This window comes from Condylostylus longicornis, unplaced genomic scaffold (genome assembly GCF_029603195.1).
Source record: "Condylostylus longicornis isolate FDR11 unplaced genomic scaffold, ASM2960319v2 ptg000436l, whole genome shotgun sequence".
NCBI lineage: Eukaryota > Metazoa > Arthropoda > Insecta > Diptera > Dolichopodidae > Condylostylus > Condylostylus longicornis.
In genome coordinates, this window is record NW_026578395.1 from 15,865 (window position 1) to 35,046 (window position 19,182).

The 19,182-nt window shown below is 44.9% G+C and overlaps 5 protein-coding genes and 1 pseudogene across 5 annotated transcripts; 4 read left to right on the plus strand and 2 right to left on the minus strand.

Moving 5' to 3' along the window:
- Positions 1–1,786: 1,786 nt before the first annotated feature.
- On the minus strand, positions 1,787–4,034 carry LOC129617167 (probable E3 ubiquitin-protein ligase HERC4). The gene is made up of 6 exons (XM_055532544.1): positions 3,773–4,034; positions 3,058–3,728; positions 2,371–2,502; positions 2,246–2,327; positions 2,048–2,199; positions 1,787–1,996 (listed from the first exon to the last, which is right to left on the minus strand). Exons 1-6 carry the CDS (start codon positions 4,032–4,034, stop codon positions 1,787–1,789), a joined length of 1,509 nt encoding a protein of 502 aa, XP_055388519.1.
- A 158-nt stretch (positions 4,035–4,192) lies between these two features.
- On the minus strand, positions 4,193–5,322 carry LOC129617168 (actin-like; annotated as a pseudogene).
- A 681-nt stretch (positions 5,323–6,003) lies between these two features.
- Positions 6,004–6,342, plus strand: LOC129617169 (dynein light chain 1, cytoplasmic-like). The gene has a single exon (XM_055532545.1). It carries the CDS (start codon positions 6,004–6,006, stop codon positions 6,340–6,342), a length of 339 nt encoding a protein of 112 aa, XP_055388520.1.
- A 250-nt stretch (positions 6,343–6,592) lies between these two features.
- Positions 6,593–7,723, plus strand: LOC129617170 (actin-like). Its single transcript, XM_055532546.1, has one exon. The coding sequence runs from the start codon at positions 6,593–6,595 to the stop codon at positions 7,721–7,723; it is 1,131 nt and encodes a 376-aa protein (XP_055388521.1).
- Positions 7,724–9,954: 2,231 nt separating this feature from the next.
- Positions 9,955–10,335, plus strand: LOC129617171 (dynein light chain Tctex-type 3-like). Its single transcript, XM_055532547.1, has 2 exons — positions 9,955–10,090; positions 10,139–10,335. The coding sequence occupies exons 1-2, from the start codon at positions 9,955–9,957 to the stop codon at positions 10,333–10,335; spliced, it is 333 nt and encodes a 110-aa protein (XP_055388522.1).
- A 126-nt stretch (positions 10,336–10,461) lies between these two features.
- On the plus strand, positions 10,462–11,775 carry LOC129617172 (uncharacterized). The gene is made up of 4 exons (XM_055532548.1): positions 10,462–11,042; positions 11,085–11,363; positions 11,436–11,614; positions 11,660–11,775. The coding sequence occupies exons 1-4, from the start codon at positions 10,462–10,464 to the stop codon at positions 11,773–11,775; spliced, it is 1,155 nt and encodes a 384-aa protein (XP_055388523.1).
- The last annotated feature ends 7,407 nt before the right edge of the window (positions 11,776–19,182 follow it).

The window sequence follows — 19,182 nt, forward strand, 5'->3', positions numbered from 1 at the left end:
TCTTTTCTCGTTCAAGCCCCAGCATTCGGACAAACGCTTCTTGTTGTTTCTGCATTGCGTCCCTTTCTAACGAACACTGTCTCGCAACAAGCCTTCTTCTCGCATCTTCCTCATTCTCACGGAAGATCTCTCTTTCTTTTTTCAATCCTTCTAAGAACGTGTTCACTTCTCTTTTGAAATGGTCTCTTTGCTCTTCAAGCAAGGCCTCTATATTTGATGTTGATCCACTTCGTCGTTCACGTTCAAGAGCCTCGTCCAGCATTTTCTGATACCCATGTAGCGCTTCGTGTATTACCCAAGATTCTGACGCCCCTCGAGTTCTCCATTTGTCGATCACTTCTGGTGCTTCTTGCTGCTCCACAACCTCGTCCTTGCCTCCTTGCTCCTCTTGCTTGTATTCTTGGTCGCTCCAAACGTCTCGTTTGTCTTCTTGGTCCGCTTCTTCTAGTCTGGAGCTTTTGAGCATCTCGCGGAGTTTTCTTATCTCAGACCGAAATCCTTTCAGTCGCGCCTGCAGCCTTCCTCTTGAGCTTCGTGAAACAATTCCATTCTTTCCTCCGACCCGTATGAGTGATGATTCATCCGAATTGCATACCGATTCTTCTGAAAGACTTCGAACCGAGATATTTAACGTTCGCCTCGCTTTATTCTCCTTCCCACATGAAACACTCAAAATTTTCCCTTTTTTCTCTTCCGTTCTTTCTTCAAGTTCTCTCTTTAAATTCTCGATTTCTAAATTCTTCTGAACTTCCAATTTCTCCATCTCCTCAAGACGTTTCACGATTAACTCGTTGGAGTTTGGCTCACAAACTGTTGTTGATAGAGAATGAAGAAGAGACGATGCCGATGTCCCAATGAATGGACTGTTGCATTGACAATTGTCGCTAGAACGATGGATTACTTCTGCAGTTCGAGGTGTTTGTGAATAAGGTTGATGGACGACAGACGCGAATGTTTCGCGCATACCTCTTGGCGTCCTGTAGACCTCAGTTCGCCCCTCGGTAAACCATGTATGGCCATCTAACGAAGTTGTTGAGGACCTGATTTCACGATACGCTGGGGTACTAATGCATCTCCTAACGGGAAATGATGAGAAGCGCACCGTTGAAATTTTATATGGAAGGATTGGAGATTCGTGATGAGGTTGAAGAGAAGGTTCAACTCGAGCTAACGTCTCGTAACTTAATGGCCGTTGCATCAGCGCGTTGGACGTATGACGAGTGATAGATCGAAGGAACCACGGATAAGAATTTTGAGTTGCCGTTTGAGTTGATAGGAGACTTGCATGTTGATTGATTGGAGCGCTCTTTATCTCACCAACTATTCCTGTGTTTGAATATCGGCTTGACATTTTTTCTGAATAGGTTGAACCTTCTACAAACCTCACGCTTTTGCAAGGTGTTGCATTCATGAATACGAAAAGGTTCACTGTCTATCGAATCACTGAAGAAACTCAAAACGCCTACGACAAGCGCGTTTTCTTTGTTCAGAGAACTCCGATAAAAATTCCGAATGACGGCCAAGGTTGAATGTGTTCGCAATCATAAAAAAGAACTTGCGAAAAGGATGATCGCATACAACGACCGAGCAACATCATCACATATCTCCTTCATGTGACCCTCTGACACGAGGACTTTGAGTTGCTCTTAGTGACAGCTGTAACGATTCCTCCCAATCGCGCGATACTCTTCACGCCTGAATCGTGATGCTGTCGAATGTCATTTATTGTTCATCAAACATTTTAGGTCATTGTTTGTTCACCCCTTGTAATCACCACTGATCTTTATCAGTGGTCCATTTTATCCTCATTGGAATCCTCCGCTCTGACGCTTCCATCATACCGACTGCTCTGCAAGTCCAATCGAGTGGATCCTTCAGCAAACATACTGCTGAGACCAGCGCCAACTACCCCATCTCCCGTTACAACAACAGTGAACTCATCTCCGAGACAAACGCATGAAACTTTTTGATTGAGCAACGAATAAACCAATCGAGGCTGAAAGGGACGTCGAAGAAGAGAGATGCATCTTGAAAGATCTCGACTCACTTTAGGAACACAATCTTTGATCCCAGATTTCACAGCAACTCCCATGTGTCCCACCCCGACACCAAACCGCTCTTCTAGCAAACTGACTGCGGGTGCGGTATGAATCAGCTTGTGATGTGCAGAGTGCCCCCATAAGAGAAGTTGATTATTACCTGGAGAAAAAAAAGGCAAATTGATTGAAAGGCAGACATTTCTCACTTGTAATGGCCGCCGAATGCCTCAAACCAGCGCCAATTGACCGTATGGGCAGACGCGTATCTCCAACTTGCATTTTCACTTGCTGAAAAAAGCGTATGATTTGGGACATGGCAAGAGCGAATTACCTTAGGAACGTCGAATCGTACAGAATGCAGCGGAATACCACATTGTCCGCAAAGATTGTCACCCCATGAGTAAACACGACCATCCTCGCTCAAGAGTAAACTGTGACGTGCTCCAGTAGCGACTCCGACAATCTAGAAAATAACAACGAATGAAAAAAGAGTGTTCTGCAATCATGGAGTACCTTGGGCAGCAAATTGGCATTCCCATCTGCCAACGTTACTTCTGTCGGCACGAGAGCTCCAGTAGAGACAGAGCTGACTGAACACAAGGAAGCCGCAGTTTTCTATATCATAAGGGTGACCGACCTTTTGACTCTCCACTCTTCAATCTTCCTAGTTCGCAATATGTGCCATCTCCCCATGCAAACACGCGACCAGATTCTACAAAGCGCTTCATTCTTGGAAGTTTCATGATGAACTGTTTTATTATTGATTCTCACCAGAAAGTGCAAGCGCAAATTGTCTCCCGATCGACACCTGAATGATCACTTCATTCGAGGGGAATCGCTGACTGCAATGAGGAACCGTGTAGTAGTGACTGAAAAACGTTTCGCCCCAGACAAAACAACTTGTTGCTATCTGAAAACTCAAAAAGGAAATGCTGATGAGAAACTGATTGGGTAGAGAACAATTTCGCTCACCTGTGATGGCCATCGTTTGAGAAAACCTTGCAGCGATTAGCGTGACCCGTTCATTGAACGACTGGGTCTCAGGGACTTTGCTCGGATACGGTCGATCAACGCCGCATGCGTCACCGACGTTTTCCGCATCTCCCCAAACGTAAACAGAACCCTGATAGAGAAAATGAGTTGACGGCAATACCATAAAGTTCACCTCATAAGTCAGAGCTACAGAGTGGCTGGCCCCAGTAGCAATTTGCATAACGTGTCCGAGCTGGGGGACCTTCTCCGGCTTTTGAACGAAAAGCCGTTCCTCCCCCAGCCCAAGCTGCCCCGAACGCCCCACCCCAAAGGCGTAAACATCTCCTGCCGAGCTCAGCAACAAAAGGTGCGTGTCACCGCAGGCCACCTCGGTGATTCTTGTTCTGGAGAGCGACGTTATTGTCAATGGGACTGTTTCGGTCTGTCCACGGTGCCGAGACTGATGGGCAGGAAGTCTACGAAAGTGATCTGGCGACGATTGAATTGTCGACGGTGCCACTGATCGCGTTGGAACGTCTATAGGGCTCGGCGGTATTTCTGTTTGTTGTTGTAAGAACGCGCTCCCGTGGCCACTGGTAGCATTGGCAGAATCGAAGGAGACAGCACCTGACGCTACGGATCTATCGATAGTCATTCCATCTGAAGGACTTCCACCAAAATCATCAAAAATGGCATCCTCATGAATGAGAGATCGTTCTGAAAAAAGAAGATTAATAAGGGAATCAGATTGAAGAACTCACTTCCCCACACGTAGATAATTGTGCGTCTGTCATGACTCTCAGGTGGAGCTCGTACTGAAAAAGAAACAAATAACGCAGATATTGTTGGCACTCTTACCAAAATTTGAAGAAATAATCGGGGTTGCACCGGATGCTGCTTGCTAACAAATAAATGGAGAAATAAAGGCATCACTGATCTCCATACCTTTATTTCTTCATCCCTCTTTTTTTGTGCTTTCGATTTTCCGCTGGTGCAACTCCCTTTGCGACAACAAGAAGCCATTGAAATCTGCGTCCCTTCATGGAAGACATTCTTCTGCACCTGGAAACACAATTGAGGTTGCCGGCTTTGGCCACTAGAGAAATAGCGAGAAGGTTATTGAGACCTTGTGTTTGAACATGAAACAGGTATAAAGCACTTCGCAAAAAATGGCAAAAAATTTAAGAGGCACACTTCCTGTGAACGATGGAGGGCCCAGATTCATCATATTCCTCCCGAGTGATCCACATTGTATTGAAAGTAGACAGGGAAGAAAGAATTGAACCACCAATCCAGACTGAAAACTTTCTTTCTGGAGGGGCAATCACTTTCACTTGCATTGTTTGTGGTACAAGATCCGTCAACTCTTTTGTCATGCGCTCGCCAATACCTTCATACATCGTGGTTCCTCCAGACAGAACGACATTCGAATAGAGTTCTCGTCGAATATCGACATCGCACTTCATGATTGAATCAAATGTTGTGTAGTGGACGCCCTTGGCTTCACGACCCAGTAAAGCAGGCTGGAAAAGACCTTCTGGACACTCAAACCTTTCCTTCCCAACGACAATCATATTCCCATCAGGAAGCTCATACGTCTTATCGAGTTCATCTGACTCTTCGGCCTTCTTGCATTCTTCAGCGTAGTCAAGTGCCACATAACAAAGCTTTTCTTTGATGTCCCTGACAATCTCTTTTTCCGCAGAAGTGGAGAATGAATGCCCACGGTGGTGCAAAATTTTCATCATGAATTCAGTTAAATCACGTCCAGCTAAATCCAAGCGCATCACAGCATGAGGAAGAGCGTAACCTTCATAGATGGGAACTGTGTGGGAAACTCCATCACCAGAATCCATGACTATTCCAGTCGTGCGCCCAGAAGAATAAAGAGAAAGAACGGCTTGAATTGAGACGTAGGTGGCTGGGCAGTTGAATGTTTGGAACATCATATCGACCATCTTTTCACGGTTGCTTTTGGGATTGAGAGGCGCTTCTGTAAGAAGGACCGGGTGTTCCTCTGGAGAAATACGTAGTTCATTGTAAAATGTATGGTGCCAGATCTTCTCCATATCATCCCAGCTTGTGATGATACCATGGGCAATGGGATAGGATAGCTGGAGGATTCCACGTTTTGACTGAGCCTCATCACAACATAGCAATCCTTTTGCTCCATTCCGACCATGATTCCAGCGTGTTTCGGTCGGCCAATGATCGAAGGGAAGACATGGGAAGGCGCATCCTCTCCAGCAACGCCAGCCTTCACCATACCAGAACCATTATCAACGACAACTGGTGTAGCCTCTTCACCCATCGCTATCAAAGGAGTTTAAAAGTGATACAGGAGAAACAAGAAGCTGAATAATACTACGATAAAACGTTTCGAAGTTTGGAAGTACTTTCGAGTTGGGGGCAGTATGCGCGAGTCGCATGCAGATCGAATCAGGTTCGCCGGTAAAGAGCACACGACAAAAAATCTCATCAAATGTTGGAATCATCCATGAACCACCCAACAAGAAACGCGATAAAATCAAAGGGTTTTCAGGACACGAGTCATGTGTGACGCATCACACGAAGACGTTCACCAGAGAATGAAGTCCCCACTCTAGCTGATCAATTCGGATCATTATTGATCGTACATCTCTGTAATTATTGATCCCGCATCTCTTGAATTTCATTAATGCGCGACGTTACTGAAATTAATGAAAAATTGAGGCTGATGGTTTGCTTTTGATGCAGATGATGCAAAAATAGACAAGACAGCGTTCTCCGCTTGTAATACAACACAAGAGTAGCAAGGTGATTGTGGTTTTTTATGAGCCTTCGTTTTTTTTCTATTTTGGTTGAGTTGAGAGCAGTTTTTTCGTTAAGAACAGTCTGCTCTCTAGGAGTCTACATGTAGAAATACGACAGTCTCGAGCCCCCCTAAACCTGATCGCCTTGTGGATCACACTCATCTCAAGTTCACTCCTTCGATTTCCCTAAACTAGTCGCAATGGCTTCGACCAAAGTTGCACCTCCTCAACAGCCAACTATGATGGACATTCCAGAGCCAGAGTTCAAGACTTGCAAAATGAATGAGGAGATGGCATTAACGGCTAAGGATTACATTTTATCTGGACTGAAGAAGTACGGTTTGGAAAAGGAGGTCGCTGAATATATCAAGCGCAAGTTCGACAAGAAATTTGGCCCTAAATGGCATTGTATCGTCGGACGCCACTTTGCGTCGCATGTCTCGTACGAGCCAGATCATTATCTCTACTGCAAAGTCGGAGAAGAAGTAATTCTTCTTTTCAAGAGTGGAGGAAGCGGTGGAATTAAACTTGCATCTTAATGTGATAGTCTCCTTTTTATCTTTTTCGTTGTTTGACCTCATTATTGGGTTTCTTCTATACATGATGAACTTGCACTAACGGTGTCAGGAGTCGTGTTTTCGAGGCATTTCTTGTCCCACGTACCACTTTGCATGTCTCCTAATAACTTAAGCAAACGTCACAGCTTTCTATCTTCCAAAGTGAAGCCCGGCCCTTTTCTCTTCGTTGCCCCGTTCAATCAAACCACTCACTAATTTACAAGATAACACAATGGGTGAAGAGGCTACACCAGTTGTCGTTGATAATGGTTCTGGTATGGTGAAGGCTGGCGTTGCTGGAGAGGATGCGCCTTCCCATGTCTTCCCTTCGATCATTGGCCGACCGAAACACGCTGGAATCATGGTCGGAATGGAGCAAAAGGATTGCTATGTTGGTGATGAGGCTCAGTCAAAACGTGGAATCCTCCAGCTATCCTATCCCATTGCCCATGGTATCATCACAAGCTGGGATGATATGGAGAAGATCTGGCACCATACATTTTACAATGAACTACGTATTTCTCCAGAGGAACACCCGGTCCTTCTTACAGAAGCGCCTCTCAATCCCAAAAGCAACCGTGAAAAGATGGTCGATATGATGTTCCAAACATTCAACTGCCCAGCCACCTACGTCTCAATTCAAGCCGTTCTTTCTCTTTATTCTTCTGGGCGCACGACTGGAATAGTCATGGATTCTGGTGATGGAGTTTCCCACACAGTTCCCATCTATGAAGGTTACGCTCTTCCTCATGCTGTGATGCGCTTGGATTTAGCTGGACGTGATTTAACTGAATTCATGATGAAAATTTTGCACCACCGTGGGCATTCATTCTCCACTTCTGCGGAAAAAGAGATTGTCAGGGACATCAAAGAAAAGCTTTGTTATGTGGCACTTGACTACGCTGAAGAATGCAAGAAGGCCGAAGAGTCAGATGAACTCGATAAGACGTATGAGCTTCCTGATGGGAATATGATTGTCGTTGGGAAGGAAAGGTTTGAGTGTCCAGAAGGTCTTTTCCAGCCTGCTTTACTGGGTCGTGAAGCCAAGGGCGTCCACTACACAACATTTGATTCAATCATGAAGTGCGATGTCGATATTCGACGAGAACTCTATTCGAATGTCGTTCTGTCTGGAGGAACCACGATGTATGAAGGTATTGGCGAGCGCATGACAAAAGAGTTGACGGATCTTGTACCACAAACAATGCAAGTGAAAGTGATTGCCCCTCCAGAAAGAAAGTTTTCAGTCTGGATTGGTGGTTCAATTCTTTCTTCTCTGTCTACTTTCAATACAATGTGGATCACTCGGGAGGAATACGATGAATCAGGGCCCTCCATCGTTCACAGAAAGTGCGTCTCTTAGGTGCAATTTTTAAGCAACTTATGAACTAAGACTTTTTCGTGCCATGCGCAAGTTTTTCCTTTTCAAAAAAACATTGAAATTGAAGTCTATGGTAGTGAAACAAAAGCGAACAGCTTACCTGTACAAGCAGAGCACCTTCCTATGTGTGGGTATCCAGCTGAAGATTGCCCTGCTTTGCCTTTTATGGCTTTTCATTGATAGTTTTCCTCTCAGTCGTAACAACTAATGCATTTTAGTCCAATTTGTTTTGCTTCTAATCAATAGGTTCACTTTAAATCAATAAATTTACTTTAATTTCGAATATCTTTTTGGCTTGTGCTTCCTCCAATAGCTGCAATGGAAACCAGAACGACCAAGCTCCCTGGAAGTTGCACCCTCGCAAGACGACAGATGCAACAGCGATGAAAATTACGATAACTATATTCCGTTTTCCATCAATCGGTTCGTTCTTCTCATAATTATCGTTATTTACACAATCTGTGTTGGTGAGTGACAGAAAAGCACTAGGTGTGTTCACTTATATCACTACAGGGTCACACTTTTTCAATTGGAGCGAGTGGGATATCATTCTGAAAGAAGTAAGAAGAGCGTCCATCTCCTCTTTCTCCTCCAAGAGAATCTGAATCGTGTTAAGTATTGTAGATTCATGTTCTTATCCTCCTCAGGACAACGCGTACTCTAATTTGTGCCCTGGTGAAGAGATTTGCGAAGCTCAGGAGGAGAAAATCGCCAGTTTATTACCGTTAACGACTCTTTGCATGTTCTCGTTCACATTCATTGCAGGAATGATGCTAGACGTCGTTGGCCCAAAAGTCTGTTGCCTTTTTGGAAATATATTGTTGATCTGTGGATGGCTCTTGTTATCTCTCACGACAAACACGCGAAAGACTTACGCCATCGGATTCGCCCTGATGGGAGCCGGTAAGTTCTAATTTCGAGTATTTCTAATTTTGAGTATTTGTTTCCGACTTGCTTCTCTCTAGGAACCGATCCTGCTTTCTTCGGGACTCTCTCGCTAGCGAATTTGTTTCCCGGATATGTCTCCACTGTTATAGCGATTCTTGGAGCCGCTCGAAGTGTTAGCAACGTCCTTCCTCTACTCATGAGGGTCTGTTCCCATTGGATTCCTGGATTCACTTTTCGGTATATGGCGTTGACCTTTCTCGGAATGTACAGCGTGTGCTTCGTCTGTGTTGTCCTTCTGATTCCCCGGCATCCATACCGTCTCCAAAAAACTGAGGAATCACGCTTTTCGTCTTCAAGTGTGCTTGAAACTGGAGCGTGTGAAAAGAACCCAACAGACCTCCACTTCGAGAGCAAGGATTCAACCAGTGAGGAAGGGGGATGGAAACGCTTTGCATCACAGTGTAACTCTTTGGGAAAGGGACTGATGTCTCCTCTCTACTGCCCAATTATCGCGGTTAACATCATCAATATGATCAGAAATAACTTTTACTTGGCATCAGCTACCAAACAGCTTGGGAATGCTGCAACAGCGTTGTCAATCGCAAACACTCTTGCATTCATTCCAGGACCAATATTAGGATTAATCGTTGACAGGTGAGTTTTTTGATTCTTCTTCTTTGCTATATCATTTCTTCCAATCCAGATTCGGACCCCTTGAAGTCATTTTAGGCCTGAATACCACGAATATGTTTGTCTTTATCGTCCTTCTTATCGGCCAACTATCTCATTCACCAACACTCGCTTCTATAATGAACTACTCGAGTACAATTTTAGCTTTCCCTGGAATTGGTTTTCTTCTCAGTCAGATTTATTGCTACGTTTCTTGTATATTCCCTCCTGAAGACATGGGCAAGCTAGCGGGTAAGTTCGATTGACATTTCTCCGATGAACTAACTTCTCTTCAGGCTTGGCTAGCTTTATTGCGGGAATTTGTGCCCTTGTGGTCAATCCCATGTATTCCTGGTCAACTGCTGCTCATAGCTTTTGGCAAATGAATCTGTTGAATATCATTCTCTCTGCAATCAACTATCTTTTTATCATTTTTCTCATGTGGAAGTTGACACGCACGAAAAAGGCTGCACCCTAATATTTTTTCTTTCTTGTTTTCGTTATGCACATTCTTTCACGTACACAGCTCTTCCAGACGTACACGCATAGACAATTTTGCGTATTAACGAGGAATCAGTCGTCTGCTGTCCGAATGTGACGCATGCCCACTTGAGGACCACCACCAGTTACTGCAAAGCAGCTCTCCGTCTTTCATAATGAAGAAGGCACAAGAATTTTCATCCTTTACTGATCAAGTACACAGCGCTGTGAACTCAACTGTCGAAAACGTTCTAGGGTCTGCCAACTACGAAACAAATGAAGTTCCGAATTGGGTAGATACGATCACAGCAGGTGAGTCCGTTCTTCGGGTTCTCTGAATTGTTTCATTTCTTGTTTTAGGGATTCTTGAAAACCTCCAGAAGATGAGTGACGCTTTTAAATACGTTGTAACGGTAGTCGTTCTGCAGAGGAGTAATACTGGATTCCACTTGTTCAGCACATGCTATTGGGATCAATCGCTAGATGGAACTGTTACTGTTCAATGGGAAAACAAATCTATGCACTGCATTGTAACCGTTTTTGGTATTTCTCTATGACTGACTTGACCTCCCTAGTTTTCCGATACTTCGTTTGTGCTTTGCAATAAAATCTGAATTGCTAGGTCGTCCTGTTTCTCTCTGAACCGTCATATCCCGTGAGATTCAGTTTCCCTTCTTCCTGATATGGTTTTTCATAGAGGGTTGTCGTTGCTAACGAATAAATCATGCTTGAGGGGAAATGCCCTCTTTCAGCAGAAACGTGGCTATATACCGAAGAGCTACTATTTTCCCTTTGCTGCTCGTGTTGATGATGACGAATACCTGATGCCTCCCTCTTCTGACCGTCCTCTCTACAGAAATCTGTTTGATCAAGCCGATGACCCTAAATTGTTTGAAATTGAAAAGAAGCACGCCCCGAAGCACGTGGATGTCAAGCCGACGGATGACATTGCTGAGTACCCAATGTCCGTCGTAGATCCTCATCGAATGGAATGGGCTCACATTTCTCCAGAAGCCTTTTACTATCAGTATTTTGACAACACATTTCCACGAACGCCCGATTTGTCGAAGGGTGAGCTTGCGGTGGGGGCGCAAGTGACGAGAACCTCAATATGGCACACGCCCAATGAACCAGCGATTCAATCAATAGCGCGATTTGAGCCCTCCAATTTTCAGCCTGTTGGATATGCTGAGAACAACTACACTCCGGAACAATCTCCACCAGAATATTATCATGGAATTGAGGAGACCCCGATTGCAACCAGGTCATGCTGATCGGAGACCCCTCTACTATCTGTGTCAAGCAGGCGTCATTGCATATGGTGTCGTCACAATCAGACATATACTCTACTGGATCTGCCATCAATATATGACGGTGGAGGTGAGTGGACCAGCAAGAGTTTGCAGCATGGACTAGTGAGCATTCCAACATCCTATTCATGTGTTCATCAGCCCGGAATGCAGTGGCCGAAGCCCGTCGAAGTGAAGTTCAAGCATCTTCGGCCAGGGGAGCAAATGACTGTTCTGGCTGGTGGAAATCAGGCGTTCATTCGCCATCGCACAGACTCTGAAATCCGGTCTGCTCGGTGAGTTACATTCATTATCAGATTCCAGATTACTCATCAATACGTCAAGTCCATAGTCTGTCATTTTGTCAGTTCGGATGATGCGAGAGTTGATGACTTGCGCGACCCAGAATTGGACGCTGATCGATGTCCAGATCCGGAGTGGCTCATCTGCAGCGCGTCATGCACACATCTCGGATGCACTCCACACAGAGGAGGCGCCTATGGAGGATGGCTATGTCCATGTCATGGATCGCACTACGATACATCAGGTACGAAAGTTATTTGCTGATGAGAAATTCGAATGATTATTGCAGGGCGGATTCGCGCTGGTCCTGCACCAAAAAACCTTCCAATTATAAGATCTGAGCCGATCGACGAAGAAACAGTTCTACTTGGTGAACTGGTTCCAACAGAAAGACGATGGACGTGAGAACGTTCAGATTTTTGATTGTTCTTTGAACAAGAGTGGCCCTGCGCGCTCTCCAACCCACCAAGTCAGATGACTTTTCCTGGTGGCTCAGATAGTATACCTGGCATCATAGTTTTTGATGGTGAAATTGAGGGTGGCTCCACGGACTGGAGAATCGGGAACTGGCGATTATTATCATTTTCAGATGGCAGAGAGACGAAGCAGTGGATTCAAAAAGGATGCCATCTAAGCTGGACCGCCTTCTCAGGCTTGCCAGATGTCACGGTTGTGGTCGACGCTCGCCCTCTCTTCCTAATGGCCGAGTTTGTGTTAATCAAGCTTGTCAACGTTTATTTTGTTCGAGTTGTTACGAGATACTCGATGCAGTTCCTTTTAGTAGGGGTATTTCTGTTGATGGTTGGTGTTCAATTTGTGCATTTCAAAGACAACACTTGGCAGGCTTGAGCGCTTCATTGTGGCACGTGCATTTCCCCTCAACTGAAGGTTCGTTTTTGTTTAGATTCGCGAGCCAACCTGTTGTTTTCTTTAGGTGTAACTTACCTCCAGAGTTTGAGGAAATCTCTTGGTGACTACTACACAATAGATCTAACAATCTATGAGACTACTAGAGATCTTCCAGCGGAATTAAAGTACAGAGGTCCTTTGCATCTCAGACAGAGAACGTTTAATTTGATTCGTGAAGGCGGATTTTTTGAAGCACGATTAAAATTGTTACAAGAAGTGGCGAGGACTAAACATGAAATGCGGTCCGAAGCCCAGGCCAAAGCTGCCAACAGGTCAAATTCGAACAATGCTGAAGAACATTCAGAAGACACAACTGCATCTGAAAACGAAGATTCAACAATCCCGGCAGCAAGACCAATCACAACACCGTCAAAAAGAACACGAGAGCGATCACCTCCTGCAGTCAGTTCAACTTTTCAACGGTCTGATGCTGACCATTCAGATACAGAAGGACCACAACGGAGAATTTCGCTTGTCCGCCAAAACCCAGCAGGCCACTTCACGAAATTTGCAGGTCGTTTGAGCAGCCTGTACCTCGAGATCCGTCTTCAGGACTTTTGTTGTCTGCAGAAAGTGGAAACCCTCAGGTACTTGCTGCTCAAAGCCTCTTAATCGCTTCAAGGTGTCTTTCGATGTTGGAAGCATCAATGAAGTCTGGAGGATTTTACCATCACCCATCATGTCAAGAGGTTTTACAAGAGCTTGCAAAAGTCTATGAGACAGTGATCGCTTCCACGCCCAGTGGCTCCGAACCCTCTCGTTCCCATCAACATCCCTATCATTTCTCTCCGAAGCATTACCGACGCAGATCCATCCACAATGACGGTTATTCACAAGGCACAACTTCACTATCATCTGAACCCCCATCAATCTCTTCTTCAACTCCTGTCACAATGAGTGTCTCTCCGTCCTCCCAACCTGTAAACCATATACAGTCTCTAGCCTCACGAGGGTATCTTCCAATTGTCTGTCCATTGACAGTCCAAGATCAACCGCCTCGACCCGTTTCTCCCGCACTCACGATTCCATTTTGATTCATTATTTCAATCAATTGTTTTCAACAGCGAAGATAAGATTGATTGGAGGCTCTTCATGTTTTTCTTTTTTCTCGTTTTTTTTCGAGCATTCGGTTTTTTGATTGTACTATACAGTAGGGGTGAATGGGTTTTTTTCTGTTTAATTATTTGCGCACCTGTGATTTATGAGTGAGGAAGTGGTTGACCATTGGGCTGTGGTTGAGTTCTACAGAGAAAACAAGATATTCGCTGAAACGTTAGAAGAATGGGAAGCATGCGTTGCAGCTAATGTGGCCGCGAAAGAACATGTCCAGCGCCTTAAGACGCTACTCTCTAGTAGGAGGAACTTGAGTTTCCTTTCATCTTAAACGAATCTCAGGTGCTGAAATAGAACTTGGTCGTGCTGTCCACTTTGCCGACGTTGAGCACCGGCTGAGCATGAAAAGAAAGGCCGGAGCAAAAAAGTCTGTAACCGGCAAAAGTGTAAATTATAGCAAAAAAGGGGGCCTGAGAAACAAGCAAGTAACAACAACGAAAACAGTCACCGTAACAAGTATTGACGGTATTGAGCGTGGAGAAACGCCCTCGCAAGAAGAAATTGAGCTCGAAGAAGAATCAAAAAAGGCTCCCAAGCAAACTGCTGCACTGGATGTGTTAAAGGAACGGTGAGTTCGATGAAACAGCCGACTTTGTTTGTATGTCAGTGCGTTCAGAAAACTTGGAATTCAGTTGGAGCTAGATGAAGCGAATCAGTCGAAATCGGACGTTGGACGGCGTTTGATTGACGTTCACAGGGAGACCATCAAGGAATTAGACAAGTCCACTGAGAAGACAGCTCAACTTCAACACTCTTTAGGCAAGTCGTTGATTGGAAATTTTATGGCTGGTTTTCTTCAGAAGCTATCGTGGCTGAAATCAATGAATCGGAAGATGAACTATGTGACCAAGATTCACCTCTTCTGGATCCCACACAAGCAAAACAGGTTCTACTGGATCGTTCACGAAAACAAAAATTTGAAGGAGCTGATCCAACAGCATGCAAGAAACCTCGCGTTATTGAGAACGAGTGGATCGAGTTGTCTGCTTCTCCACCCAAATTCGGCCAGTCTGTATTGATAAGATGGGAGCTTCCCGACAACATGGGGACCTCTGATCTAGGATTTCACTTGGAAATTACAGCATCATTGTGGCAATAAGAAAAATGAGGAGACCGGGTGGCAGAGAATTTACCATGGATCTGAGACAGAATTTCGAGCTACAATCGAACCTGGTAACGCTTCCAACGAAACAGCTCTTGTATTGTATGGTTTCACGTGCTGCAGGTGAAACAAGCTTTCGGGTTCGGTGGGTGGACAAGAAGAGCATGGGAACGTGGAGCATCGAATTGCTTATTTCTGTGGGTACTTCTGTATTTTGCTTCCCTTACTGTCACACTGCTTAGCTTGATGATATTGCCGAAGAGCAACGATTGGAAGCAGAAGCAAAGAGGATGACTCTTCAAAAAAGCGCCCAACATTTAGAGTTTCTGCTGTTTTATTGCTGCCAGAGAGCTGAGGCCTTGCTGTCAACGCATGGTTTGTTCTCATCAGGAGAGATGAACGTGGTATTTCTGTCGCAGATCCTCACTCTGCGAATACAATGCGATTGCAAACCGCTATTGACGATCTCAACACTCACATTGGAAAAGGGAAAATCTTCGATGCATGCTCGCCGAGTACGAAAGCCATGGTGAGTGATCCGTCGTGTCTTTCCCACAGATTGGTCATTCGGTCAGGCAATACGGTTTACGTGATGCCTTGAAATCGAGAACGGCATCAAAAGTTTCATTGAAGGAGTGGAGACGGCAAATTAAGAACACGCTGATCTCTTGTTTTAAAAATTCATCAGACGTGAGTCTCTTGAATCCCATTTTAGCAGTCACCTCATCCCAAAGCTGTATGATAATTCATTCTATTCGCTCAGATGAATGAAATGAAATCGTTCTTGGCGAGAGGAGAGACATTTTGGAGCGATAGCCACAGTGATGTCACAAATTCCATTTACCAAATTATAACAGTTGAGTGCTCGAATTGGATTAACTCCGCTTCGTCATCGAAAAGCTCTCCAAGCTCGAGGGAAGACCATCGGTGGCGGTCAGAAAGATGGTTAGAAATCTTAACATTACTTTCGGATGGACTGAGGGATTCAGAGAATCAGAACCCATGTCCTACATTCTCGTCGACACAAATGAAGCAATTGATGAGCTTAAGCGGACAATTGAAGCAATCAGAGAGCGGCTGTAGCCTAGGAACCAATGAACCTTGGAGGCTATTCACTAGAATTTGTTTGAATTTCTATTCTTCCAACGTTCAGGGTTGACAGTTTCCACAGAAAAGTAGAATCGATGTAATGAACTGCCATATGATGAAATCGGACACAAACACACCAATGAAAAAGTCCAGATGGGACAAAATTAGGATAATGAAGGTAGAATTCGAGAGGAGTTGATTGAACTGCAGCAAAGCAGGATCCAAAATAGGAAAGTCAACTTACTCATCTTACTGATAGTATTGTCTTTTGGATTGGGGCCTTGAGGGGCACTCATTTCGATGTTGGATTGAAGGAAGGCTAAAATACCATCGAAGAAGGGGAAGATCATTTGGAGTCTCCTCGAGGGTTTCAATTGGAATTAAAACACGCATTTCGGATTCTTCATAGCGGATACGAAGATAAAGAGTCGCAGCAGAGAAAAACAAGGATAAATATGACGATAAGCCGAATGCACTTGAAACTGTTGTCACTATAAGTGGTGATGGGGAATGACAACACGAATTTATTGTCAACTGACGAATTGAACTCGCTAACTGGATGCCCTGTAACGCTGCAACGATGACAACGTTCACACAGTAGATGGCGCTCAAAATTGGGCTTCGACGGGCAAAAGACAAATATCCGATGAAATGAAGTAATGTTAAAAAAGGAGCAAGAAGAGCGGGAAGAAATCTTGGTAGAGTTCCGGAGAAGGCAGCTGCTGCAGTCGAAATGACTGAAAAAATCCAGGAAACTAACTGAAGACACAAAACAAACTTTATCCATTTTCGGGTTGGCTGCTCAAGCCACGGAATTCCCATCAAATACTGAACGGCTTCGCACTTTCGCTCAAATTCCGTCCGTAATCGTGCGGCCTTGCTAACAGTGGAAAACATTTCGGCAATAACCTCTGGAGGAACTTGCACAACATTTTGGAGATGATGTGGCTCTGGAATATCAACGTGGGCAGGCATGAAATCCCCACTTCCCCTTCCGTCCCGGTTGCAATCAAACGAGCCGTTTTGTTGTGAACCGATGCAGCGTGATGACGGAAATGCGGAAGTGCTTTGTGGATCTGCGCAATCAAAGCTCATCCGGGAACCTTTTTTATCAATGGAGACGATTCGACTTCGACGTCGTTGTGTTCGTTGTTTAAGACGTAGATTTGCGTAGTCAGGGGACGGAACAAAACATGTTGAAAGGGATTCATCAATCGAATGAGGAGGAGGAATGGGTGACGCTGTCTCATTCGGGGAAACTGGAGACGTTTGGGACGGGATGTCGATGGCACCGTGGGACATGCGCCGCAGCCAACGATCGTACTCTACACGTTCAACTGCGGCCTCCACTGACAAAATTTTGCTTACTTCGTGTGGAGTATAGAGAGATAATGGAGAGTGTGGGGTCGTTTTTGCCCCTTTTTCTTCATCATCTGATGGAGGACTTTGTTGGCAATCGACAGCCAACTGATAAAAATTTGAAGGTTTCCCCACTAGAGTCTTCTCCATCGCATCATCAGTCGAACTACGACGTGTTTCAAAATGCCGATGGTCTCGAATACTCGACGGATCACTGTCAATTGTTCCACACGCTGACGACATGCTTAATGAAGAACTCAGCCTTGAGTCTTCATCTTGAACATCGCCGCTCAATCTCGATACCGTACAAAGCCACCGCCTTCTGAAATGAGACCAATTCTTTGTCGACAGCACGTTCTCTGGATCTTCTGAATCTGTTGCGTCCAGTGGGGAATTGCGTGTTCCATTTGGCGACTGGGTGTCAAATGAGTCGCACTGGGCGTCGCATGTTGATGCACTGGATACAGAAAACGACGGCTGACATCTGAACGCCGATGCCTGATCGCACCACGATGGATGAATTCTATGAACTGCGGAGTGGCTGAATTTGGTCAAACCAGTTGAACCAGATGAATTTCCGAAGTCAAAGAAAGAGGAAGAGGGTCTCAATCGTGTGTAGGAGTAATCCCTTGGGGGAGATGAATCGATGCCGGGGGTAACAATACGCTTTCTCCAAAATAGCTGTTGTGGATTTTCGTGCTCTTTTGGCTCGTCTTATGGACGGCCGAAGTTTGGGTTTGAATGCATCGCCCTCCAGAGCTGAAGTACAATTGAAATATTCTGAGTCCAGAAGTTGGGTGCCGTCAGTCTCCTCATCGTGGATAGATCCAACTTTGAGGCGATGCGAGATTCGACGACTGTCCATATGCCACAACAACAAATTGATTTAACGATCATTCCAGGTGGACTCAGTGCGCGTAGGCCCACGCATATGTCCTCTTCAATTAAATTGCAAAAACTCGATATCGGACCTTTAAAGTTTGCCTTTTCCTTTTTTGGCATGGCGCTTCGTGTTGTTGACTTGGGTGAGACAGTGTTGATGTGAGAGAGGACGCAGACGTTCTACGCAGATTCATTTTCGTTTCGGCAATTTGAGGATCTACACTATCCAGGAACTCGATTATCAAATGTATCAAAACAAGAGTTTATCCAGAAGGTTGGTCGGACACGTTTGCTACTCAGTCCGACTGACGACGTTCTAGGTCAATCAAGTTTATATTGAGAAGAAACTCCCCTTAGTCCGACGGGTAACGTCGTCGATCTTCCTACCAATTCATCAGTTTCCATTCTTCAGCTATGCGCCGTTTTGCAAGCACCTTTTCATCGAGAATTTCACTGATGCTCTCCCAAGTGCAATCCCGATTGATGAGCGAACCAGCAGCTTGATTCAGTACGACACATCCAAATAAATCATTCGTAGAATTCTCACCAGAACAGGATATGAAGCTCGACGAGAGGAAGAGTTACCAGTTTTAGCGCGATGGATTGATCGATCGGATTTGAAGGGAGATGCGATTCGCCCAGCTAAATATTTGGGTTCGGTGTCCAACCGTGTGTTTGAGTCTATTGTTCCTTCTTTTAGATCTGATACTTTACACAAAAGAGCAAATTGAAAAGGTAGATAAAGACGAACACCAAACTTTCAAATCCTTCCACAGGAAAATCAAGAGACACACTACACGTGTCAGCCTCCCATTCATCCGGATGTTTCTAACTTGCCTGGGTGCCTTCCAGACCCTTTGTATTCTATCATTTCGATTAAGGTATGAACATCTAAGTCGATTCTCTCAACCCGAACCACAACAGGCTCAAGACGTCGAATACGAGCTTCCCATGCAACCTATTACCGCAATGAGGAACGCTCTAATTTCTGAGGGTTAGCATCAGAGAACTCTGCCAAGTTTTATTTTTCTAAACAGGAGGGAGTGGTGTAGAGATTGATCGCAACTATTATAAATCCTGTGTTGACTATTGGGAACGGCATTGCCAACTGCGTTAACAGTTTCTGTCGCGCGCCTTTTTCTATCTACTAGCCATGAAAAACGTTCGAGATTCAACATGCCAAACGATCACTGAAAAATTCAAGGCTCATTACGGCCAGTTCCCCGAATTTGTGTGTCTCGCTCCTGGACGCGTTAATATTATTGGTGAACACGTTGATCATCAGAAGTATCCAGTCCTTCCAGCTGCTTTGAATCATTTGATTGAAGTCGCCATAGGGCTCAATAAATGGGAAAATG